This window comes from Natator depressus, chromosome 4 (genome assembly GCF_965152275.1).
Source record: "Natator depressus isolate rNatDep1 chromosome 4, rNatDep2.hap1, whole genome shotgun sequence".
In the NCBI taxonomy this organism is placed as follows: domain Eukaryota; kingdom Metazoa; phylum Chordata; order Testudines; family Cheloniidae; genus Natator; species Natator depressus.
The window spans coordinates 31,000,572-31,027,257 of record NC_134237.1 but is presented as its reverse complement, the minus strand read 5'-3'; the positions used below and the strand labels follow the sequence as shown (position 1 = coordinate 31,027,257).

Here is a 26,686-nt window from a genome sequence, read left to right as displayed (position 1 = left end):
CTGAATGGTATTTCTCAAGGAGGCTGTGTAGTAGAAGTACATAGTTGGGTGAGCCAATGCACTAATTCTACAGCATTCCTCAAGTTATTGAGTAAAGTTCTTCATAAAGGGATGGGAAGAGAGGGGAGATATTTTTTTACCAGATACATAAGACCGATTCTCACGCTGCCTTTTAATCTTGAAAAAGTCTTGTTACTTCTCTAATCTGTTCACCAGTGGCTAAATTTGGGAAGCTGAGGTATGGTGAGTATATTTTGGGGTTATTCATGATTATGGCCACCTCAGTTTTTTGGCAATTTCAATAACAAAAAAGAAATTGAGAACTGAAGCACAGCTTCATATCGTTATTAATAATACTAAAATAATAACAAAAATAATAAAATATAATGCAGTTTAAACGTAGCTGATTCCATACTGGAGCAATTATGCATGCAATTCCCATTTGCCAATAAATGTAATTGAGAAACAGATATGAAAGTTCCATACTTAAAGCAAATTAAATGTGGTTAAACTCTTAATTCAAAAAATTAAAAAATAAAAAGAGGAACTGTTACGAGGTCTCCAGTGCTCACATATATTAGAAATAGCTAAAAGAAAGCTAAACAGTCAGGGGCTAGATCATGGCCCTCGGTCCCTGAACCACTTTGACAGCACCTTCCTATTTTGCTCCAAGCAGGAGAGGAGATTGGTGTGTCTGGGGTTGAGGCGGGGGGGGGGGGGGGGGGGGGGGGGGGAGAGCGGAGGGCCAGAGGTCAGACTGGGGGAGATGTACATCATCTTACCCCACCACAAGCCACCCTACCTGCCCATGGTGTGTTACCTAAAATTCTGCACCCTGAGGCCACATTAACTTTTGCTTAGGGAACGCCCCCTTCTAAGCAAAACTCTTTACGGAGGGTTTCCAATGGCAGCTACTGGTAGTCATAACCGGCAGTGCAGCTGTATTGCATATTAGCAAGCATCTGGGGGACAGAGAGTCTCTTCGTGGACAGCTTTGTGCTTCTGGCAGATTTCTTGAGAGCCTGGAAGGTCTGCAGGCTTTTGGGTGGACAGGAACATGATGATTTCGGTAAAACTCTTGCAGTCTCTCCCGTTCTTGTGTACCATTATACATAGGAGAGGGCAACATGGCCCTAATTCAAGTAGAGCCCAATTCTGTATTCTTCAGGCAGGTATAATGTCCACTAACTTCTTTAACCTAACTCTTGTTACTTATATTGACGTGCACTTTGAACAATTCTACGTTTATACAAGACATGTCCTGTTAAATCTCTTCAAAAATTGAACTGCTTTTCTTTCAGCAAACAGATCTAGAAGATGAACAATGGCTATACAATCAGTATGAGTCACAGATAGACCATCATAAACAGCAAGCACAAGCTTGAAAGAATCGGGTGTGAACAGAAAATTGCATGGAAGAATGTTGGAAGTATGTGATTTACCCATTATGTAAAGGATTCAGGCCCTATGACTCAGCTCCAGATGCCACATAACAATGAAACATCTATTTTCATAAAAAACATTAAGCCAAACTCATTTTTAAAAGGTATCAGAATAATTGGGCCAAACTAATCCAAATAATGTAACTCCACTGACATCAGTGGCTGAGGGTCTACATTCTTTACCTTTAGCACTGTCTCATTTAAATAGATTAAAGGATTACATAACCATACTTGCTGCACCTTCTAAGGCCTTTTCAGTCTTAATAAGAGGGCTCCAAAAATTCATTAATATAAAACAAGCTTTTTTATAAAAATGGGAATTGAATATCCAAATCTTTTAGGTGGCTTTGAAAATCTCAACCTTAAAAACTAATAAAGTCTGCTCATTAAGAGCCTTATCCAAAGTCCATTTTAGTCAACGGAAAGATGCCTACATACTTCAGTGGGCTCTGGATCAGATCCTAAATAGCTGAATATTAACCCCGTGCTACATTCCAGCAAGTTTTCATTCACGCTGTGTCAATATCAGGAAAAGATTAACCTTGCTTCCAGATGCCATTGCCTCATCTGACTAAGTGGTTCAGAAGACAAGAATAGCAAGTCCATGAACAAAACCCAAACTACTGTCTTGTTTTGTTTCTGACGGTGAGATAGTCCTTTTTTTAGTCCTGTAGTAAATACTGGTAAATGAGTAAAATACCAAAGTAATCTAAAACCTTTCCAAAAAACAACCACATTATCTAAATATCAGTCTAACCTACACCAGTCGGTGATCTCTGTCATCATTTAGCAGACTAATGAAAATTACAGTGGTCCGAATGACAGTGCTAAGCAACAGATTCAGGGACATTTTGCAATGGATATTTCAGAGAATTTCACCTCATGTATGGGGCAGGAAGCCAGAGAAGCAGAGACATGGCTGAGAATAGATTTAGGAAAAATAAATGAAGGGAAAAAAAAAAAAAACCTGAAATGTATGTTTGTTTTCTACAAGAATATTACCAGGCACATTGTCTTTGCTGATCTGATCAGTAATATGCTGAGGCACCATGAATTCATTGCTGGCTATAGTCAAATGGTGCTGAGGCATCACTCCCCTTCAGTGTGCGCCCCATATCCTGCCACCTACTGAAGCCCCTTCCTCCCATCCAAGTATAATATACCAAAAACGTCACCCACCTTTTGGTGGTGGTCAGCTGAGCTCCCAGAAAGGGCCATCATTTGCAACATTAAGCTATCATTCAGCTGCAGCACTAACTGCTGGAAACAAGGAGACATTATACTGAAGAAGTTACTTCCTCAAGCCCTTTAGGTAGTGCATGCACAGCTAGAAAGCCAAGTCACAATCTCCCTCGATCAGCAATGGCTACCCACCCCAGGGAATAAACCAGCCTGAAGGTCCAAATTTAAAAGCTGCTATCAGAGAAAGACAGAACAGGATTGAACAATTGGACAATATGCCCAGTACTGCCCCCTAGTCTGTGCCACAAAGTACCACATCTCCCTGTTTCCCATTTTTTATGACTGCCCCACTGCAGTATTATTGTGAGCCCTCAGCCGTGTACTGAGGGGGAACTAGTCTAACAAAGCCAGCACAGTTCCTGGAAATAGTTTACTACACTCAGTTCAGTCCTGCATCACATTCAGTGAGGAGGCTGACCTTAGTAGCATCCACCAAATCATCCCCTTCCAGGTGTACAATGATGGTTCCAACAGGTCTGCATTGCTGCTGTGGGGCCAACGAAGCATGCAAGAGTTGATCTTTTTCATGCCCCCTCAGGTCCCACCTGGGGAGCGACAGGGACCTCCGTGCAATTCACACTTCCCTGGTGACATCCAGCAGCGAGCCAACTACAAAAGGAACAGCTTCTGTTGCCGGACATGGGTATCAATCACGGTCATCGGTAGGACTCAAGCATATGGATGCTAGCCAAGGTGAATCATGGGTGGCTTACCAGAAAATCTGCTGGAGTGTTAGAAACAGCCTTAGCAGGAAATTTTAGGATGTTTATACGTTTTTGAAACTTCAATACCATATCAAATGGAATTAGCAATGAAGAGAAACTATAAAGAGCTTAGGTTTCAGAGTAGTAGCCATGTTAGTCTGTATTCGCAAAAATATTCACTTCTGAGCTGTAGCTCATGAAAGCTTATGCTCAGATAAATTTGTTAGTCTCTAAGGTACCACAAGTACTCCTTTTCTTTTTATAAAGAGTTTATTTGACCATAACTTTTTAGTTAACTTCTCAGCTGATGTTGTTAAGGTTTTGATTGACTGACTGGTTAATTTTTTAATCTAGAAATAGATTCAGATTTTGATCCACTTTTAGAATGTTGCTTCTCCTTTTGTACAAGAAGGAAATAAATGTCAATACCCTAAACATTACACAGCTGTCTCATGCACTATCTCAAAATTCTGGGCAGCTTTGAACCTCTATCTAATCTATGGCATTTCTAAAACACCTGTCATCATAATATCTAAGCTCCATGAAACAATTAAAAAATGCATACCCTAAAGGGAAGTATTTGCACAATCTCTTCCTTGCTCTCATTATGCTGTATAGATTTTTGTTTGACTGTTTCTACATCTTGTCTTACCTTATCTACTTTCCCACTCCCCCTCCCGTTTGTCCAACTGTGAGTGAGTCTTGGAGAGATGTCACTTCCAGGGTGGGCCACTTATCCAAGAAGGAGATGTTGCATTTGGGTTTGAATATGGTCAGGCAGTGTCTGATCTGATCTGTTTCAGAGTAACAGCCGTGTTAGTCTGTATTCGCAAAAAGAAAAGGAGGACTTGTGGCACCTTAGAGACTAACCAATTTATTTGAGCATGAGCTTTCGTGAGCTACAGCTCACTTCATCGGATGCATACTGTGGAAACTGCAGAAGACATTATATACACACAGAGACCATGAAACAATACCTCCTCCCACCCCACTCTCCTGCTGGTAATAGCTTATCTAAAGTGATCATCAAGTTGGGCCATTTCCAGCACAAATCCAGGTTTTCTCACCCTCCGCGCCCCCCCCCCCACACACAAACTCACACTCCTGCTGGTAATAGCCCATCCAAAGTGACACAGAGGATTCCACATGGGGATGTAACCCACAGGCAGCTGCCTATTTGGGGAGCACACTGAGAATGTGTTTAACTGATTGTAACACTTTCTTTAGGTGACCTCTCTACACTGCTCAGTCTGCTATATGCTCCACTTTTGGGTATGAGCCCACAACAAAATCACAGAAAGGGAGAAGGAAGCAAGATACAGGGGATAAGGAGCAGACAGCGGTTCAGAAAAGGAGGGGGAGGAACAACTTGAGCTTGACTTTGAACTTGGCCTTTGCATTACAAAGGAAGGTGGGAACAAAGCTCTAAAGCTACCCAGTAATTTACAGCACCAGCCAGGGGTGGGAGCAGAGCTGGGTACAGCTAGTTAAGTCAGCAAGGCTGGCAGCTCCTTTGTGCTATGTATAATGCTTCAGTGAAGCCCCTTCCTCTGGTAATCCCTCACCAAACAGCTACTCTTGCCGTTTCTCTGACATTCTAACAATACATACATACCAGTACTGTACACTTAGGAAAAATCCTAACGTCCAACATGGTACCTTACTGCTGTGGAAGGGAGCTCCAGTGCTGACCTGACTAATCCCAAGGATGATGAGGCTGGTGCAATGGGGTGATGTGATGCACTGAGGCCCAGAAAAGGGTGGAGAGCCTGGACAAATAGAACATTGGCAGGGGATAGGAGGTGGCTGACACACATGGCAAAGAAAGCGCAGCATCTGGGATTTCAACTTTAGGAGGGGAGCGGGGAGAGAATTCAGGGCTGACAGGGAGGATAGTTTTCACCAACTGTAATTTTTGCACTAAATAGACAAAAAAACCATGTCTCTATGGTAGGAATCTAACATCTATATAGGACTGCAGCCCTTATGTACATTTTTCAATCTGGAACAATATTGGGGAACATAAACAAAGCAAGCCAGTATCGTGAAAATACATGAGAATTGCCATCTTTTCTGAATGTGCTAAGTGAGGGAATATAACTGCTTCCTTCCTATATGCTACACGCTATCCCCTCCTTAAATACAACGACATTGTTCCTTATCCATACCTGAAAGCTCTCTGTGGCAGTAGGGCATGAGAGGGCAACAGGCATGGCTTTCTGTATGCTACATAGTGCTGAGTATACAGACAGTGCTCACTGAATAACAAACAACAAAAACAGAGCTGTGTTGAAAACCGTTTTCCAACCGTGACTGCAGGTTTCACTTCCAGAGTGAACATTATAATATGCTCACTTAATAAGTGCCTGGGGACGGGAGCAGTGTCCACCATATTCTGGGTACTATCAAAATACAATTGTCATAAATATAAAGGGAAGGGTAAACAGCTTTAATATCCCTCCTGGCCAGAAGAAAAACCCTTTCACCTGCAAAGGGTTAAGAAGCTAGGATAACCTCACTGGCACCTGACCAAAAAGACCAATGAGGAGACAAGATACTTTCAAAGCTGGGGGGGGGGGGGGGGGAAACAAAGGCTCTCTCTGTCTGTGTGATGCTTTTGCTGGGAACAGAAAAGGAATGGAGTCTTAGAACTTAGTAAGTAATCTAGCTAGATATGCGTTAGATTCTGTTTTGTTTAAATGGCTGATAAAATAAGCTGTGCTGAATGGAATGGATATTCCTGTTTTTGTGTCTTTTTTAACTTAAGGTTTTGCCTAGAGGGATTCTCTATATTTTGAATCTGATTACCCTGTAAGGTATTTACCATTCTGATTTTACAGAGGTGATTCTTTTACTTTTTTTCTTCAATTAAAATTCTTCTTTTAAGAACCGGATTGCTTTTTTCATTGTTCTTAAGATCCAAGGGTTTGGGTCTGTGTTCACCTATGCAAATTGGTGAGGATTTTTATCAAACCTTCCCCAGGAAAGGGGGTGTAGGGTTTGGGGAGGATTTTGGGGGGAAAGACGTTTCCGAGCTGGCTCTTTCCCTGTTATATATTTGTTAGACACTTGGTGGTGGCAGCAATAAAGTCCAAGGGCAAAAGGTAAAATAGTTTGTACCTTGGGGAAGTTTTAACCTAAGCTGGTAAAAATAAGCTTAGGGGTTTTTCATGCAGGTCCCCACATCTGTACCCTAGAGTTCAGAGTGGGGAAGGAACCTTGACAACAAATAATTTAAAAAATAAATGACAACAAAGCAGGCCTGCTGAGGGTTACACCAGGAGTGCCCTACAAATTGTCAACATCTAGGGCATAAATGGAATCTTGAATCTTGCTCACACCTTTTATTTTATGTATATCAAATAAATATTTAATATGGGATGAAGAGAAGGGATAACATGAGACTAAAAAGCACAAATCTGTGGGCTTGATATGGAGGGCAACTGAGTACCAATATGGCCTATTGAAGTCAATGACAGTAGCAGGTGCACAGCACCTCTCAGAATCAGGCTGTATTGTGTACTGAAGCGTATTGAAGGATAAACAACTGATCTCAGGCTATGTATATATTTCACAAACTACTAATGGCTACTCCTGAGCACTCATGAACAAAATATGATACACACCGCAGATAATCTCTTTTCCTTAGGTTCCTTGCAACTACAATAATTTAAGATCACATTCAAAAAGCAAACAAACTTAAAAACAGCTTGTACCTGCCAGAATTCAAATCTCTATATTTTGATCTCTACATAAATGAAAGCATACTTCTCAAAACAGAAAAATCCTACAGAATTAGTAGATAACGATATATTTTATAGGTTTTTTTTAAAACTGACCTATACAATTTAGTAGAAAATTATCTTTCTGCTATAAAATTCTATAGGATGGTTCAAAAAACCCTGCAGACGGGAGATCACTGACTGCTGAATTCTATAGATTTTTAGAGTAATTTCTGTAGAACCCTATTCCATTTTTGTAGAAACCAAATTATTTCATCCCTATTAAATTCTATATGCCTTTTCAATAAGGTTGACAGAACTGCAATCTTGTAGGAGCTATAAGAGGAATTGTCATTTAGTTTCTCAAGGCTGCAAACTACCTGAAGGAACATTTTCCCCCCACTACAGAACACTCATTATCTGAACAAAACCCCAAACACATCATGAACAAAGGACAGTATTACCACCCCAGGCACACAGAACACAGAGGAAATTAGGAGTGACAGATACAGCTTTATATAACATTACTTTTAACATTTTAAAGACGTTTCCTCCTTGCTACCTGCAGCTTGTACCAGCCTAAATATGTGTCTGTTACTCATTACTAGGCTGAGAAATTACCTAACTATAGACTTTGCTCTTGTGGGCGATCAGGATCAGTCATCAGAAATACAAAGTATACTTTAGTAATGTAGGATCATAGCAATTAGAGATGGAAAGGACCTATAAGAACATTGACTTGCTGGGTCCATCACCTTACTGAATGTTAAATTGACACTATTTTTCGAAAAAACATTTATATTTAAGATTTAGTTTCTTAGACTGAACAAGTTATAGTGATGGTTTTAAAATGACCCTTGAAAAACAGTTTTAAAGATCCTTTGAGTAGTTCAGAAACAACTTTTTATCTTCCTTAATTCTTTCTAGTTCATTTTTTTTCTCCACCACAAAACAGTCAAACTGCCTGCAGCAGATAAAATATTACCAGAAAAACAAATCCTTTATTTAAAGAATGAAATATTTCACTGTGTAATCATAAAGAACACACCCCTAGAAGCTACTGTATAGAAATCAGAATCACAAACAAAACAAAAAACCCCACAAATGCTTGTCCCCCTGCTCTGAAACAGTAAATGTTTTCCTCCTATACTGCTTGAGCAGCTTTACTGGCTGAAGAAAAGGGCTGATCGAACACACGCTCCCAATCTCTATAATTAACTGCAGCCACAATACTAAAGATGAAATAGGGTGTTGAGTATTTCTTGGCAGGCATGTTTAACTACACGCACCAGCTATGTCATTTGTGGTATGTAGTAAAGCTTGCACAAAAATACTGCAATATCTTTCAGGGAAGCTCTCAAAATGACGCTTCTACACACTGTGAGCATCTTCAGTATCATGAGCTGATTTTTGTAGGCACATTCTATAAAACAAGCCTCAGTATTATTTTTTGTGTGTTTTTGTTATGGGTTAGCAGTAAATATTAGAGAGACTACTACATGAATCCACACAACACACACAAAGCCTTACTGGGGTTCATACAGCAAGTGCTGTTTCTTTCAGATTCATGCAGTCACTCAACACCTCAACTTTTAAACCTATTGTCTAAAACAGGGGTCGGCAACCTTTCAGAAGTGGTGTTCCAAGTCTTCATTTATTCACTTTAATTTAAGGTTTCACGTGCCGGTAATACATTTTAATGTTTTTTAGAAGGTGTCTCTCTCTCTATAAGTCTATATATTATATAACTAAACTATTGTTGTATTGTAAAATAAACAAGGTTTTCAAAATGTTTAAGAAGCTTCATTTAAAATTAAATTAAAATGTTGATCTTACGCCGCCGGCCTGCTCAGCCCGCTGCTGGTCTGGGGTTCCGTTCACCTAAGCCGGCAGCTGGCTGAGCAAGGCCTGCGTCTCGGACCCCGGCTGGCAAGGGACCGGCAGCCAGAACCCCAGACCAGCAGTGGGCTGAGCGGATCAGCCCGCTGCTGCTCAGGGGTTCCATCCGCTGGCTCCTGCCAGCCGGGATCCCAGCTGCCGGACCCGCTCAGCCCGCTGCCAGTCTGGGGTCCTGGCCCTGCCCACACACAGTGGGTACCTCCCTTCTCCCTGGTTCTGGCCATTCTCTTCCTCTCTCTTTGCACTGAGCTGAGGGTGGGAGTGCACTGAGCACAGGGCTGGGGGTGAAGGAGCAGGCTGGGGGTTGGGGTGTAGGGTCTGGCCAGGAGCTAGAATGAGGGAGGGAGCTCAGGGTTGGGGCAGGAGGTGTGGGTGTGGAGCGCTTACCTGTGCAGCTCCCATTTGGTGGGAGGGGTGCAGGTGGGAATGTGGGGGTAGGGGGAGGTGCAGGAGCTCCCGTTTGGTGCTCAGGGTTCGGGGTGGGGATGTGGGGGGGTGCAAAAGTCAAGGCAGAGGGCTGGGAGCATGTGAGGGGGGTGCAGGTGTCAGGGCATAGGGTGTGGGGGGCCTGGGTGTGGGGGGGGGTGCCAGAGTCAGGGCTGGGGTTGTGAGGGGGGGTGAAGGAGTCAAGCAGAGGGCTGGGTGTGTGTGAGGAGGGTACAGGGCTCAGGGCAGGGGCCTTGAGGGTGTGCGGGGCTGCAGGGCAGAGGGCTGGGTGTGTGTGTGTGGGGGGGGTCAGGGCTGGGGGCTGGGGTCGTGCGGTGCTCACGGCAGGGGGCTGGAGGGGATATGCCCCGCTTCCCCAAGGCCTTGCCCCCACTTCTTCTCTGCCTCCGCCGGGAGCAGCGAGCACTCTGACTCCGCTCCTTCCCCACCCCCTCCCTCGCAAGGGCCGGCAGGGAGGGAAGGACGAAGAGGAGGAGGAGGAGCAGGAACCCAACACACTGTGGGAAGAGGCAGGGGAGCCGGCAGGATCAAGCTTCTGCCCCTTGCCCCCTGCCCCCACGGGAGGGGGCAGGGTGCGGAGAAGAGCAGGCTGGGCCGGATTTTTAATGGCACGCTGCTGCCTGCCGGGACCCCAGGGGACCCTATTCAGGAGAACAATGGACCTCAACAACGCTAGGCCAGGGGACTGAACTGAAAGCCTGTTAACCCTTGAATGCTAAAGTGAGCGGTTATCTGTATGGCCATGTAGGTTTAATATGGCACATATTTCAATAGGATAACAAGCGGTACAACATACTTTATATTCACAGAGGCATGCAATGTCCAATGGCAAAATGTCCATACGGCACTGCAGTGGTAAAGGCTATCACAATGTCACCATTTGCAATTTCATATCCTACATGCCATCTATGAAAATAATTCTCTGAAGACAACAGAATGCAACACTTCCTTTCACCTGCAATTTACACATCCTATTAATGAAAGAGCATATAGGTGTACTTACTAAACACGTCCCCTCGTGGTTTCTGAGGTTCTATTTGTATTCTGTTGTCAACTGTAATTCCTTGGGGAGAGGTAGTTTCAGTGGGAACAAGAGAAGAGTCTTCAGTTGTTAACTGTGGGGTTCTTGCTGTGGGTGCAGGTTTTGATGTTGTAGATTGTGGAGGTGTTGGAGGCCTTGTTGCTGGCTTCAGTGGTGGTCTTGTTGTCATCGGTTTTGGTACAAACCTAGTAGTTGGCTTGGGTGTAGGCCATATTGTTGGTTTTGGTGTAGGTCGTACTGTTGGCTTGGGTGCAGGCCTTGCTGTAATAATAGCTGGTATATGTGGTGGTCTCAAGGGCTGTCTTGTACCTCTGATGTCAGGAATCCTATTGGTCATACCGCTGCTGCCCTTCGGAAGTGTAGTATTGCCCTTGAATATATTATATGGACGAGATGGTTCAATCATAACTTTAGGAATAGCTGAAAAGAGAGTGAAAATGGGAGAACAATTGGTATTTGAATATCTCTCTGCACAAACTAAAATGTTACAATATCACATGAATATATGTAGAGTATTTGTTGAAATTAGTTCCTTTTGTTTAGTTTTCCACTTATAAAAATCCCCCAGATTTTAGTATTAATACCGCTGTATTATCACATGCATTTATAAAGTGCCTCTCATCATGGTATCTTGAGAACAAGTTATGTGGTTAAAATGATTAAGGACAACCCATTATCAAAATAGGGAGCCTATACTCAATCCCCTGCAGCCCCAAAATGGATAACTTTAAGGCACAGAAGTGGCAAAACCTAGACAGGAGGGACAGGTAGCGAAGAGCTGGTCAGACAGGTACATCTGACGTTGAGCTCTAAAAGTGACCAAACTTGCACGCTCTCATAAGCAATCTGTCCAGCCAAGCAGGAGTGAATTCCAGAGGCTAGTTATGGCAACTGAGTGCTCTGCCTCTGCAAACACCTCCCTTAGGATGATAGCTGAAGTCTTCTACAGTTGAATGTAGGGGATTATGACTGACAGAGAGAGTCTTCAAGATAATTGGGACTCTAAAAAGTACTCACATCATTCTGCCCCACTCAAAAGGTGGGGCAAACACATTCTGCACTACATTCCAAGAAGCTTTCAAAGTTAGTTTGAGGTGCCACATGTTGTAATAGTCTAGGACCCGGTTTACACAGAAAGTTGCATTGGTGTAACTAAACTACGTTTAACTGATATAATAAAACTGGTGTAAAAATCCTAGGTAGACACACCGAACTGATTTACATCCAGGTAATGTTGGTGTAATTCGCATTAGTAAATTCAGAAGTGCAAGCTAAACCAATGTAAGAGTGTCTAAACTCAGGAGTTTGCTCTGAGCTAACTAAAATTGTTGGGGGTTTTTAAAATGATTTTTGTTAAACTGGTGCAGCTATTGTGTATAGAAGAGGTCTAGATTTGAGTTAACAAAAGAGAAAGGTCCACATCTAAGAAGAAAGAGTTCAGTCTCTTGTCCAGCCCCAAAAAAGTGTTTTTGGTCAATTTTGCTACCTTGGAGACTTGGAGTAGAGATGAGTCTAGTAAGACCTCAAGATTTGACCATGGGCGGACAGAGATTGGAGGAATAGTTACAGGCTTCACCAGTTCTTCAAAACGCTTCTTCCTGCCAATAAGCATCAACTCTGTTTTATACAGCTTGAACCTAAGCCACTTTCATCCAGATCCCCTATCTGCCAAAAGCTGGAAGGAGCAAGAAGATGGTGTCATCTTGGCTATGGTGACCAGATGTCCCATTTTTAAAGACACAGTCCCGTATTTAAGCCCTCCTGCAAGTGTCCTGATTTTTTCTTAAAAATGGGCAAATTGTCCTGCATTTTCTGTCTCCCCACCAATCAGTACTGGAGGGTCCTGCTGCTGGCCAGATCCCTATTCGCCAGCCGCCCTCCCACCAGCGGGGAATAGGGGGGTCCAGTGGCAAATGATGGGAGGGGGGGCTCAAAGCTGGTGGTGGGGTGAAGATGTAGCGCACGGGGCCAGCCACCCCCACCCTGCCGGGTCATCAGCATAGCCCCTACTGCATGCCAGCTCTCAGCCAGTAGGACCCTGCCCCCCGTCCCATTTCTGGCCAGCATTGGCTGTGCGCTGTGGTGGCTGATGAGAGCAGGCAGGCCTCAAGCAGCTGCCAGTTACATGTCGCCTGCGCTGCCCACCCATCAGCCCTTTACATGCTCCCCCTCTCACTGTCCTCTCCCTGCTTTGCCCCTTCGTCCCTCCCCCAGATCTGCTGCTCCTCCATATCCCCATCGGCAGGGCGCATCCGGCTTCCAAGGCTGTGCGGACAACAAGCCCCTGGTCGGAGTACTCAGCTCACCAACAGCCTGGCCTGCAGACTCCTTCCAGGCTGGCCAGGAGGAGCCAAGCCCTGCTTGTACCAAAGTCCTGCACAGCACTGGCACAGGGAAGCCTCTACGCCCCTCAGCTAAGCTCTGGAATGGCAGGGAAAGGGAGTTGAAACGATTTCTAGCCTGTTCACATCCCGAACTTGCAGGATCCACAGCAGCCCCTGGGGCAGAGGCTTAGCACCCTCTTAACTCCCTACCCCTCCGCCCTGGGTCCTGTCCCCAGGGAACGTGGGGCTGCTACATCCCCTAGGCACCATCCCCTGCTGAGCCACGTCTCTGGAGGGTTCGCTGAAGCCCCTGCAGTCAGGTTCCCTGGGCCCTGGTGCACAATGCTTAGGGCTTAACCCCTTCCTGCCCACGCTGTAGACAGGGGATGGGTTATGTCAGTGGCCAGCAGCAGCCTGGGGATGTTAGCTGCCTTTCGACACTGTGCAGGCAGGAAAGGACAAGCTGCTTCCAGTCACAGATGAGGGTGGGGAGGGGGCTAGGAAGAGAAGAGAGGAGTTCTGCAAAGACATGGGCCATGTCATCCCTTCCCCACTCATCCTCCCCTGCGGCTGGAAGCAGCTCCTGTCCCTTCCCTCCCACACAGTGATGAAAGGCTTCTGCTGGCCACATTCTGGTGTGAAGCCTGGCTGAAATCTGGGGAGGGGAGGGCATGTAACCCTGCATGCCCCCCACCCCCCAACGTGTTGCCTCGGAAGACATGGTGCCACGTACCAGGAGAGGCGGTCTGTCCCGGGATCCAGCCAGGCATGGAGGGCAGGGTCGGTCAGTCACCCCCCTCACCCCATGTGTGAGAGAGGTATCATCTCTCCGTGTGTGTGTGTGTGTGTGTGTGTGTGTGTGTGTGTGTGTGTGTGTGTGTGTGTGTGTGTGTGTGTGTGTGTGTGTGTGTGTGTGTGTGTGTGACCCCTCCCTGTGTGAACCCTAAAGCCTTAAAGATAAGAAGGTAAATAAAAAGAATCCAACTATGCAGTATTTCTTTTTAACAGGGGCTCGGTCAGCTTGATATTAATTTGAATGTTTGTACTGCATAGTTCTGATCGATTGCCATTGAACTCGCTTGAATATGAGTAATTTTACCAGGTGTCCCATATTCAGCATAGGGAAATATGGTCACCCTAATCTTGGCCCCCCAAAAAAGGAGACTTAGAGCTATCTAGTCTCACTATTATGTAGAGTGCCATGTACCTAATAATGGCACCATATTGTCTCACAGTTTGCCCCAGAATCTTCAATCAGAAAGAGTGACAAAATTTAACTTGGTTGGTGTCAAAAAGTGAGAGTTTGTATGTGACTGGGAAAAAAGAGTGATTATTAGAATAATTGTCATGTATGCTTTACTATTTTATTATTTATTTATATTACATACCACACAAAGGCCCTAATGAAAGTTGGGTACCCGTTGTGCTGGGAACTGTGGAAACACCAAGAGACAGTCTCTTGCCCAGCATAACCCTCTGAGATGTCTGAGAGAACCATTTCAAAGGCATTCCATCCACCAGTGTCTGGTCCCTCAGTAGAGTCAAACCCCATCTGATTATCTACAGTATTGTAAGCTGTTGAAAGATTTAGTACTATCAGCAGAGACATCTGTTGATTGCCCCAAGGACCCAGGTCTCCAGTGAATCTTAATTTATTTTGGCAGACCTTTCAAAGTATTACATGTTTGCCACCTGACAGTAATCAAGATTATGTGTAAATCACACAAACTGCAAATCGTATCCTTCTTTAGCACTGGTTTCGCGATCTGACAATGAGTACGTCCATTTGTTATTCACCATTTTCATGCCTGATTTTACATAAAGAAATAGCAAATTGGCCAGAAATAGCTCTATCCATTAATAAAGTCCCCCAAATACTAAAAGGCTAAAATCCCCCCTAATTACTTAAATATCTTTTAAAATCCAGTAGCATGCAACAAACAATGATAATTTAGTCCCCAATTCAGTTAAGCACTTCAGCATTGGGGTCTGGCTGAGCTACGAGACTGGCACGGAACTCACAGAGTGCATACAACAGACGGAGAAAGAGTAAGATGTAGTATATGATCACGCCTTACCCCAGTTACTACACTCTAGCACTTGCTCAGAACAAGAACAATTACAGTCATTTATAGAATGTGGCTGTGAATAGGGTTCACTGGATTTCTTTCTAATAACGAAAAGATCTCAAGGAAAGATATTTTTATCCAGGCATGTTAAGACTCCTAAAACTTTGAATACAATATCTGATCCTTTATTATCTTTCAAAAACAGCTGAGAGAAACTGAGCCTGATACTACTGCATCTCAAAATTTACCATGTTTCTCAGCTTTCCTAATAAATGGCCTTGGTGTTTGACATTTGGCTTTGAGGTTCATGACACCCCTCCAGCCCCAAAAGAAAAAAAAAAAGAACACATTACATACGTAGGCAGTTTATTCCATCGCCTCTGTATCCTTCTTTACATTTACACTTGTAGGTTCCCTGTGTATTGTAACATCGTGAAAAGCTGCCACACTGATACTGGCCAATTGAGCATTCATCTACATCTGTAACAGAAAATCATATAAAAGTCATTCACATGAGAGAAGGAACATGCTTTCCCCCTCCAAAAAAACCCTACAATAAGCAGATGTCATCATTTAAAAATATTCTAAATTTTTAAAATTCAATAACATTGTATCACCAGTGAAACCAGGAGAATTTTATCCTAAATTAATCTTTTTCATAGATTTTAAAAGGCGAGAAGAGATTATTATGGTCATCTAATAATCTCCTATATAACACAGGCATATAACTTGGCATCACCATGTTTAATATTTTGCTGTGGCAACAGATAGTTTCTACAAGTAAATTTTATAATTTCTGTAACCACTTTTTAAAGGTGACCTGTAAGGGTGGGAAATAATTGAGCTCATGATTTATAAGGCCCTGATCCAACAAAGCACTTAAGCCTGCTCTATATCTGTGTTTTAACCACTATTATACCAGGGTGGAAACTGTTTACAATATCTTATGTTATTTCACTATACTAGTGCCACAAACAAGGTCCCTATACCTGCAGGTGCTCTGTGCAGAGCCTTCTCACTGAAGTAACTGGAAGCATGATCACATGTGAAGCAACACAACTTAATCTCCAACATCACTTTTCTTTAATATGATCATCAGCTGAAGCACTGAGAAAAATTAGGGAAGTTCACTAAGGCCCCAGACCAGCAACTGCTTGCAAGAAGCCCCACTGAAATCTACAGAAATCATACCACGCTGAGCCACTTCCAGGATCAGGGATTAAATGTATATTTTTTCATTTTCATATTCAATGTAATTCTATTTCATAAAATTAATATAGGATAAACTAAAGCAATCTGTTTTCAGCCCATAATAAAGTGATTAATACAGTCTCTATAAGCCAGGTAATATAATAATATAATAAACCTTGGATTAGTATTACAGGAAACATATGTGTGCTCTATGCATGCAAGATTCACTGAAAGAAATGGATTTTATTACCGTGGCATTGGTATTTGCCTCCAATGTACATCAGATCGAAGCCTTTATGACACTTGCAGATGTAGCTTCCAAAAGTATTAACACATTTCCTAAATCTGGGACAGACAACTCTCCCAGTAGCACATTCATCAACGTCTGTAAACACAAATTAATTGTATTCTTAATAATATAGCTAAGATATGATCTGCCTCAAATTGATTTCAACTCTCAAAAATTGAATTTGCAATCTGAACTGTCAAAAAATCATTTAAAAATTTCCTCTTTGCCCCAGTCTGGTAGCCTTATACCAATGCTTGGGCGCTACCCTATGGAAGACCTGAATTCAGTTTTTGGTTGTGCTCCCTCTATATCCCACATCTGCTATGCCAACACAGAAAGCACAGCAAGAAAGAGATAGACATTATGCTCAGATTGGTGGGAGTTAAGTTTAGAAATTACCAAGAGTAGCCTTACTTTACATTGACTGTTCTGATTGATTTATATTAGCTGGCTCAAGGTTGTAGAGAGAATCCCAGAAATACGGACAGATTTTGAAGGGTGTAGTGGGCAGTTTTCCTTGGACAGAAAAATGGTTACTTACACACTCTGCATCAAGGATGATGGTATAAAGCAGAAACAAACTGGGGACATGCCCCAAACACATATGTCAAACATCCAAAGTAGTACTTAATTTCTCAAGCACTGGGAGCCTTTAATTAGTGGGCTGTAAACTATAAGTAATACATTGAATTGCAGGTAAGTAGAATAAATAATAAACATATCTGAAATATCATTCAGACACAAAATGTTTTGAAACGTAGTCCTCCTTGAACAGGTGTGTATATATTTTGTTCTATACTATACAAGTACAGTAAACTTCAAGAGATACATGGCTATCATCATATCTACACCACCGCATATGTGGAGAAGCTGTCCTTCCTTGATGTCTTGATATCCTGCTGGCTACAAATGGGAGCTTTACACTACAGAAGAGGGAAGATTCCCAGATTCCCTGTGGAAGGCACAGCACTTGCTTCTACCTCTGGAAGGGCTCAAAATATTGGTCCTTAAAACCATGACTTTTTATGTCTAGAAAAGCTGATTCAAGTCATTTATAGAGGTTTTATTGCTCCCTCTGAGTCCTGCACAGTTTAGCTATGGCACCTGATTTTACAGGCAAAGGGATATGAAAATATAGTCCCAATAATTTTTTTAACTCTCTAAAGTTCACTGAAAATATTATTTCTGTAACACGATATACACAGAATACATGACTGGTACTGGTTTGAGAATATCTGAGTAACGTGGCTATCCAAACTCATGTCAATAAAATCTTTACACCACACCTTACTATGATGTATTCCCTATATATGTGATAAATTCATTGAAACTGTGTTTTGGGTCAAGAAGAAAACATCCTGAGGAAAACAGTGAAATCAGTAACCGTGACTAATAACTTACCTATGCAGGTTCTACCGTCAGGCCCTAGCTGCAAGCCTGGAGAAGGACAGTGGCAGCGTACCTCTCCTTTCACGACATCACAGCCATACTGACAGTTTGCCATTGAACAAGAAAGAGCATCTAGGGAGAAACAGTTACACATTTAGACCAAATATAAGGACTCAGCATCATACAGGTAAGTCGTCGAAATCTTTGGAGCATAAAGGTCCAGTCCAGCTACCATGAAAGTCAGTGGAAAGACTCCTGCGGACTGTAACAGGAGTTGGCTTAGGCCCTTCAAAAGCAAATATATATGCTGTAAATTTGTGCTCCTCATTTCACAAATTGTATTTATAAGAGACATTAAGTCATAGAGTACAGATTTTAGCTAGCTGTGTTGTGGCACACAATTCCCATGCTGAAAATAAACCCCAATATGCACTAAAAATCCTTCACGGATGGACTCGTTTAAAAATGCCAACTCCTGACTGCCGTGAAGCCTGTTTAATATCTTTAATTAAAGGTTATTGTCTTTCGCTCCTTCTCTGTTCATATACTCAAAATATCTACTTTTATGGGAGAGAGGAGGAACTGGATTCCTAGTAAGATCACAGGACAGTGGTACACTGTGGAGCCAGCAGGCATCTGTTGCTTTAACAATTTTACATCTATGTGGCCACAATATAGCAGCATTGCACATGTCTTGCTGCTGAGAGCACAGCAAGTGCCTATCCCCAGAAGCAGAATAACAGTGATTTACACAGCTGAAGAACAGATTGGGAAAATGGGTAATATAACTAATAAAAATCAAATTATTTATTATTGTTTGTCTGAATCTAATTTTACCAGATTGATGCACAATTTTCAGAACGAGGAGGCTTTTGCCTTGGGACTGATCCTTGTCCAGTAGATATTTACTGAGCACCTCAAGGGATTAAAAAATATTAACTGGAGTTTGAAAAAAGAAAGCTAAGGAGTCTTGACATACTGGAACATGATCCATCTGGCATAAGCATGTATCCATTCAGACAATAGCATTTGTAGCTACCATAGGTATTCATGCATCGATGTTTGCATGGCCGAGGCTTTAATCCACACTCGTTTAGATCTGAAATTAACAGGGAGAGGAGAGAACAAGCAAACAAACAAATTACGCACGAAAAAGGAGCATTTAAAGTTGTTCTAGTACTTTAAAAGTTTAGAAAAGATGGAGGAAGGGATGAGTCTTTCATATCCAGCTCATCTCAACTATGATCAGATTTGGCTACGTGAGCACTGTTCGGTACCCCATGTGAAGTAAATAATGTTGTTCGGTTCATTTACCAGTTAATCCACTCCCCTTTTTGTCCACATTATAAATTCCACTCTCAGAAATGGCACTAACTGGCACTATTAGCATTAACTGGCAGTAACAGGAATTTCAGCAGAGACGACATTGACTGAATGTGTATGGAGGCTGAATTACCATCTCCTTTCTAGAGGTATTCCCTTTAGATTGCTTGAGGAAATTAGTGGGACAGCATGGGAAAGCTGGCATTGCCACTGTTGTACCAGTCTGGGAGAGAAATTTGGCACTTCATTATCTAGACCTGTCAGTCCAATACGTTTTCGGAGTACTGTAAAAGTAAAATGTAAAAGGCTGTGTGGGGAGAGGGGAGGAAGAAGCTAGGTATATTTTTACCTATCTATTGAAGAAGGTATTTGGCATTGCTAATGTATGTGTTAAAGATTACCTGTGATTTTGGATTTCAGGTTTAAACTGAACTACACAAGGAACTAATGAATTACACATTATGAAAATGTTCAACCCACAATTGTAGCTCTAGCTAACAAAAAAATTGTAACGGAAAATAAGGACTGAACTATGAATGCCCACAAAATTCAAATTCAGTAAGAAAGCACAGATATGCTGGTGGTATGAGAGGGAGTACTGACTTAGTACAGAACTAATAATGCATGGCCCACAATTTACATCTTAAAAGGGTAAAAATAAAAACAAACCCTGTTATTCATAAACCTACTTACAAATCTAATTGGTAAATTATTATGTAATTACAGGTTGAAATTGTGGCTTGTTACTGACCTGTAAATCTCTCTGATTTAAAGTACTGTACATTATGGGCCAGATCCTCAGTTGATGTGAAACGATATAGTTCTGTTGAAGTCAATGTAGCTATGCTGCTCTATACCGGCTAAGCACCTGGTTACTCAAAATAGTCAGGTTGTTCATTTGTGAACCACACAATTTCACTTAAAACTTGTTAATTTATCAGAAGCAAAGTCCTATGGTGATGGTAGGACCTCTCCTGTTGGCATAGGTACTCCCCTCCACATGAGGCAGTAGTTATGGCTACCGGAGAAGCCATCCCATTGACATAGCTCTGTCTACACTGGGAGTTAAGTTGGTATAACCGTGTCACTCTGGGGTGTGGATTTTCTATATCCCTGAGCAACGCAGTTATACCAACATAAGTTGCTAGTGTAGACCACGCTTTAATTCCACTTCTGCATGTGAATGAAAGCAGTCCCAGTATTGGTTTTGAATGCTTTCGATTCAGATCTTGATAAGCATGCTGTAAATACTTGGAAGATGCCTGGTCTTTAAACAAAGATGCAGATTTGTTTCAGTGGTAGCATGGCTGTCATGCTAATGGTTCAACATCAAAGGAGAGCCAAAGTAAGACCCTTCGTACAGCTCCATTAGATTTAAAAATGTTTTTCCCCTCTGCCTTTGCGCTTTGCTATTGAGAGATAGTTTGTTGTTAATCCTTTAATCTGAACTCATGCTACAAAATCTCCCAGTATTAGTGAGAAGGAAAGTGTTTGTCATCACCTTGATTACCTAACTGCAAAGCCAGTGCTTTCAAAATAGGCTAAAATGTTACAATGTGCTGCTCCATGGGCTAACAGATCTACTGTCCAATTGTATTTTCCCAGGTGTAGCATTTTCAACCCCTCTTTGCCAACACTACTGTAGCTTCTTTCCCAATTTCAGTGTAGATAGGCATATACTCTGTACACCACAGCATGTAATATTCAATTTCCTAGGTGAACGGTCACTGGGAGGTTCATTTGGTTCTTCATAAAATCTTTTATTAACACAATGATGGTTCTCTTTATATAGCTCCACACTCAGACTACGTGCAACAGCATGCCCTTCTCAGAAGTTTATGGATATTCTGCATATGGGCAAGAGGAAAAATGAATCAGTCAGTGTGCATACATATTGCATCCCTGTTCTCTGGCACCTGTTTACAGCTCAGAAACATTTCTGCTATTAGCATTCTCCATCATCTTCAGATGCTTTATATTTTTGTTGTTTATGTAAGGTCATGTTATTCTTAAACAGGTTCAAGCTAATGTTAGCAGTTAAAGGGTCATCTATAGCAACACACTGAATATACTGCAAACATATGGTGGTTTTAAGAAAGGTCAGGTTACTTATCTAGAGATATCAATTTGGCATTTCAAACAGTGTCTATAATGATAGCTCACTTAGAATAAATACTCCTCCATCAAAAGGGAAAAAAGAAAACAGCAGAATTTTCCTCTAAAAGATTGAAAGGTAAAAGGTTTTAAAATCAGAACGTTCCATAAATAAAACTTGTACATTATTTTTATTTTAATATAACATCACTCCTTTTGTTCCTTAAGAAAGTTATAATGGAATTAAAAATACAAGGTGCATCAACATCAAATGTTTAACGAGTCCCATTATACTGCTGACAGAGATCTTCATTCATTATTCCAAACTAGACAATTTTACCATTAAACCACTTAAACTTAAGTGCTGTAATTATACAGTCAATACAAAAATAGCACTCTTAGCTGCAAGTAACATATTAAAAAGTGCTAAATGTAAAAGCAGGTTGGGTATTGGAGGAGCTTGTGAAAGCAGGTCCAGAACATAAGCGCAGGCTGCTGAGCATAAATATTACATTTCAAAAGGAGAGAGATGAAAAATGTAAAAACAGTGGAAGGACAACTGGTGGTATACGGTACATCTGGGTGTGACTTGTTTAACTAGTGTAGGGGCATTGCTCTGAGGCATCACCTTGGATAAAGATTGATTTTCTGTATGCAGGCATGTTTCTTTCCTCAAGATTATGCTGTATACTGTACTTAATTTTCTTTAATTAGCCCCTTCACAGAATCCCAACAAAGGCCTAGCATTCTTTTGTATAACATTCAAACTTTTGTTTCTACCTTCTAACTTGGACCAGGGAAAACAGAGGTCAAATATTCACTATTGAATTTACTGAGATTAAGCTAGAACAGGAAGCCATTGATAAAATATTCAAGCCTTCATCACCTATACATAAAAAAAGATCAGTTTTTATTTTCAGTATGTCATCAGTTTCACTTAAAAGAGAGAGAGCGTGCGCAGATTTGCACACCCTCAGACATGTCTGTTCAAATCACACCATTTGTCTAATAGACAATACAATAATAGCCAAACTCTGAAGTTAACAATGGTCTTTCTCTGAAACAAAGCTGGAAAATAAATCACACTGTTATCTTCACCTGAACCTGATAAACAATTTCCATTGCTCTTGGTTTATGTCTGATCTACACCTAAAAGTTTTCACCCCAAGCACCGTAGCTGCGCCAGTCTAACCCCCAGCACATGGAGCTATGTCGACGAAAGAATGCTTACGTTTGGGGACATGGGGTTCCTTTGATTGGTAGGAAAACTCTAGGTTGTGTCTACACTGAGGAGTTATAGCAGCATAGCTACAGTGACCTAGCTATGCCGGTATAGAAAGGAATTTAGAAAAAGCAAATCAGCAAATCCTGAAAGAACAAAGCAGAAAAGAAACAACAATAGGAAGTTAAAAAGATTATCAAGAGTCAAGTCTTTTCAGAATACAGGCATACAGCAATAACAGCACCAAGGAAGTGTAACTGCATATTTGCTTTGCATGCCAATGATACTGCAAGCCTGGCTTTCACATGGCAGCCATTAATTCATCGTACTTCAGTACATTTGCAAGAACTTCTTATTTTCGTATAAAGCCATGCAGGTGGAAGGAGCACACCACCTGAAATAAAGGACTTTCTCACCCCTTGAAGGCACATTTGTTGCATGATGATCCAGGGAGCGAAACAGAGGTGGTTCACTGTGCCGAACAGTTGGGCTTGTATACAGATGCTCAGCTTCACGAAGGGGGAAAAGGCATAATAATAGTCAAAAGGCCAAATCCCTGTAATGATGTATTACTTTATTATGTCAAAAACCATCAATGCAGACTATCAGCTGCATTAAAAAAAAAAAAAAAGAGAGACATACGTTATGTTTGTAAGCTGGTCCTGGAACAATAGCATTCAGAAAATCAGTTGTGGAACACATGCTACTGTATTTCTTTAATTTTATATAGAAAACCGTCCTTTGTCTACTGTAATACATCACCTTTCACAGAAAACACTGCAAACATTTTATATTGATAACACAAATTTGAGAGTCTTTAATAACTTGTACTACATATCAATTCACTAAGTAGCAAACACAACACGTATTAGGCCAGGAAAACAGCTACCACTATAGAGCTAGTTGCAAATTTTTGAAGAATATGTTTTGCAAAATATGCTGGTTGTTTCACATCTAGCTTACAAAGCTGGTAAACTTTTTTAAAATTTTCAGCATTCCTTTTTTAATTATCCCCAGCTACCATCTATCTCAAACGCTGACCCAAACTGCAAAATGAGGTTGAAAAACCAAAACTGAAGTGCGAAGGTCACAAAATAAACAATGGGGAGCACTCTATTACCGCTAGTAGAAGGGTATTGCAATTTAGCTACCAACTCAATTTAACCTCCTAAGAACACACTCATACAAAGGTGCCAGGCAACTGTAATTTAGTGTTGATGAACTAAAGCAGAAGTTAAAGGTTATATACTCCAGTGCCCCTCGGAAGAGTGATTGACTTTCAGACCTAACCAGTCAGTTGAAGTTCAGCATCTCATTATGAGATTTCAGGTGATCCTTTACTTGGTTCACAAGAGGTAAGAGGGTACTGAATAGATTAAATATAACATCTAATAACAGCAGTAACACCTTGTATTCATACAGTGACTTTCATCTAGACAAAACCAAAAGTGGTTTATACCCTGGAGATATATATATTTTCCCTGGAGATGAGTGCATCAGACTGTCTATGCCAGCAACAATGCATAATAATGCTTTTATTGCAGGATGGGAATTGAAATATCTTCAATGGAAACACAAGGGGAATTGTTTTATTCAGGCAGAATGCTGTCATTCAAATTGCAATCTGATTAGGACACTGTGTTAATGATCCTAATCTTGTGATTTGAAAAATGCTATGAACAGGGCTTCAGTTTACAATTCAACAAAAAGACAGAGTAGGATTTTCTTAAGTGCCTAAGTGACTTAGGAGGACAATGGGACTTGTGCTTGTAAGTTAGTTAGGCAATTTTGAAAACCTTACGTATCACTTCCAGTAACAGAGTGTCACTGGTACCATGCTGGAACACTGGCTCAATACTGACTAAGAGACAAGGGGGCCGCCCACCAAACCATCTGCCATACTTCATCTAGCATCCTGGGTTTCTGGGCGGTTTCTCAGGTCCGACACTGTTTTAGCTCAGGACATCAAAGCCTGAGGTGGTCTGTGTACTATACATACGATACTATAAAGCTAATATATGTTACTGTGCATCTAAAACTGTACTGAACACACTCTAGGTAAAGCTCTAAAGTGATCAAGACAGCGTACTCAAAATAGTAAAATCACAGCATGCCATCCTTATGAGTGTTGGACTGGAGTGGAAAGAAAAGAAGAGGGGAAATAAGAGCAGAAATAAGGAGCGGGAGAGGAAAGGGGAGGAACCATTTATTTCCAAAGAAGTCTGTCAGGAAAGAATTAGCAAATCTGAAAAGAATATATTTTAAAAGAAAAATATATTTAGAAATCAGTGTGCCATAGAAGGATTAGTAAACATCAGAAGATACAATTCTGAATAACAGCCTGGCTGTTTCCTACAACATCCCCATCTGCTTTTTCAGAAAAAAAGGCTATAAAGATTTTTCTATCATTTTAGACAACTTGAGAGGATGACTGTGACTGTCTTTATGACATATTACTGCATACATGTCTTAGTCTTCACAACTTAATAAAAGTCCTGTATTATAATTGTGTGTAATGTTCTGTGCTATATAAATCTCTCTGCATTTTTGGAGGTCAGTTACATGAATGGAAGACTCTTAAAACTGCGGCTATAGTAATTTAGCAAGAAGGGAAAAACATGGTTTTCAGCTTTTAATTATGAATTGTGTGGGGTGTTCTAGGTAGTTTTGGGTTAACAACACTGCAGAAGAGAATATTTCAATTAAAAACATGTGCATTAAAAATTGTCAGTAAAATAAAAACTATTTCACTATCATAACTTAAGCTTGGTGCCGAAATTACCTCACTACCTTTGTAAAGGGCCAGGAGCTACATCTTTTGGACCTGATTCAGTAAAGCACATATGTATATGCTTAACTTTAAGGAGTTTGTGACAGAAAACACTCCTGTATTCACATCCTGTACACTCTTCTAATGATCTTCATACAAAGTATGCCTTGTAAGTGTCATTTGAAAACTCATAATTCGCTGGTCAGTATTGTCCAGGTAAAATATATGTGGCAACATTGTATGTGAAGTTATAAGGTTTCCCTGGATGGTATTATTGACACATGTTCCAAACCCCACAGGTCTGTCCTGAACAACGGAATGTGTGCTCTGCTTATTTTGCATTTAAGCAGTAAACAGAGTCAACAAGCATGAAGGGAAGACAAAGGAAGTTCAAACAGGTGCAAAAACCAGAAGGGACTATCCTTCCACATAGATTCTTTGGGTCCTGTTCTCAACTAGAAATGTTTTTCAAGCAGGGGACTGAAACTATAAAAAGGCGGGTGTCAAGGTTCCTCCCCCACTCTGAACTCTAGGGTACAGATGTGGGGACCTGCATGAAAAACCTCCTAAGCTTATCTTTACCAGCTTAGGTCAAAACTTCCCCAAGGTACAAAATATTCCACCCTTTTGTCCTTGGATTGGCCGCTACCACCACCAAACAAATACTGGTTACTGGGGAAGAGCTGTTTGGACACGTCTTTCCCCCCAAAATACTTCCCAAAACCTTGCACCCCACTTCCTGGACAAGGTTTGGTAAAAAGCCTCACCAATTTGCCTAGGTGACTACAGACCCAGACCCTTGGATCTTAAGAACAATGAACAATCCTCCCAACACTTGCACCCCCCCCTTTCCAGGGAAATGTTGGATAAAAAGCCTCACCAATTTGCATAGGTGACCACAGACCCAAACCCCTGGATCTGAGAACAATGAAAAAGCATTCAGTTTTCTTACAAGAAGACTTTTAATAAAAATAGAAGTAATTAGAAATAAGAAATCCCCCCTGTAAAATCAGGATGGTAAATACCTTACAGGGTAATTGGATTCAAAACATAGAGAACCCCTCTAGGCAAAAACCTTAAGTTACAAAAAAGATACACAGACAGAAATAGTTATTCTATTCAGCACAATTCTTTTCTCAGCCATTTAAAGAAATCATAATCTAACACATACCTAGCTAGATTACTTACTAAAAGTTCTAAGGCTTCATTCCTGGTCTATCTCCGGCAAAGACAAAATGTAGACAGACACACAAACCCTTTGTTTCTCTCCCTCCTCCCAGCTTTTGAAAGTATCTTGTCTCCTCATTGGTCATTTTGGTCAGGTGCCAGCGAGGTTACCTTTAGCTTCTTAACCCTTTACAGGTGAGAGGAGATTTCCTCTGGCCAGGAGGGATTTTAAAGGGGTTTACCCTTCCCTTTATATTTATGACAGCGGGTCAAACAACCCATGCGCCCCTCTCTCTCTCATTCAATCACATTCACTGCACCTGAAGAGACAAAGCAATGGTTGGACTCTG

General features: G+C 41.5%; 1 protein-coding gene across 2 annotated transcripts in view; it reads right to left on the bottom strand.

Annotated features, from left to right (window-relative positions):
- Positions 1 to 26,686, bottom strand: part of NPNT (nephronectin) — a 94,107-nt gene that overhangs the window by 17,916 nt on the left and 49,505 nt on the right. For both annotated transcript variants that reach the window (XM_074950711.1, XM_074950712.1), the window contains 5 exons: positions 18,740 to 18,859; positions 17,773 to 17,892; positions 16,333 to 16,467; positions 15,249 to 15,371; positions 10,460 to 10,918 (listed from right to left, as the gene is read on the bottom strand). In XM_074950711.1, coding sequence (XP_074806812.1) covers positions 10,460 to 10,918; positions 15,249 to 15,371; positions 16,333 to 16,467; positions 17,773 to 17,892; positions 18,740 to 18,859 — 957 coding nt within the window. The remainder of the gene's footprint in view (positions 1 to 10,459; positions 10,919 to 15,248; positions 15,372 to 16,332; positions 16,468 to 17,772; positions 17,893 to 18,739; positions 18,860 to 26,686) is intronic.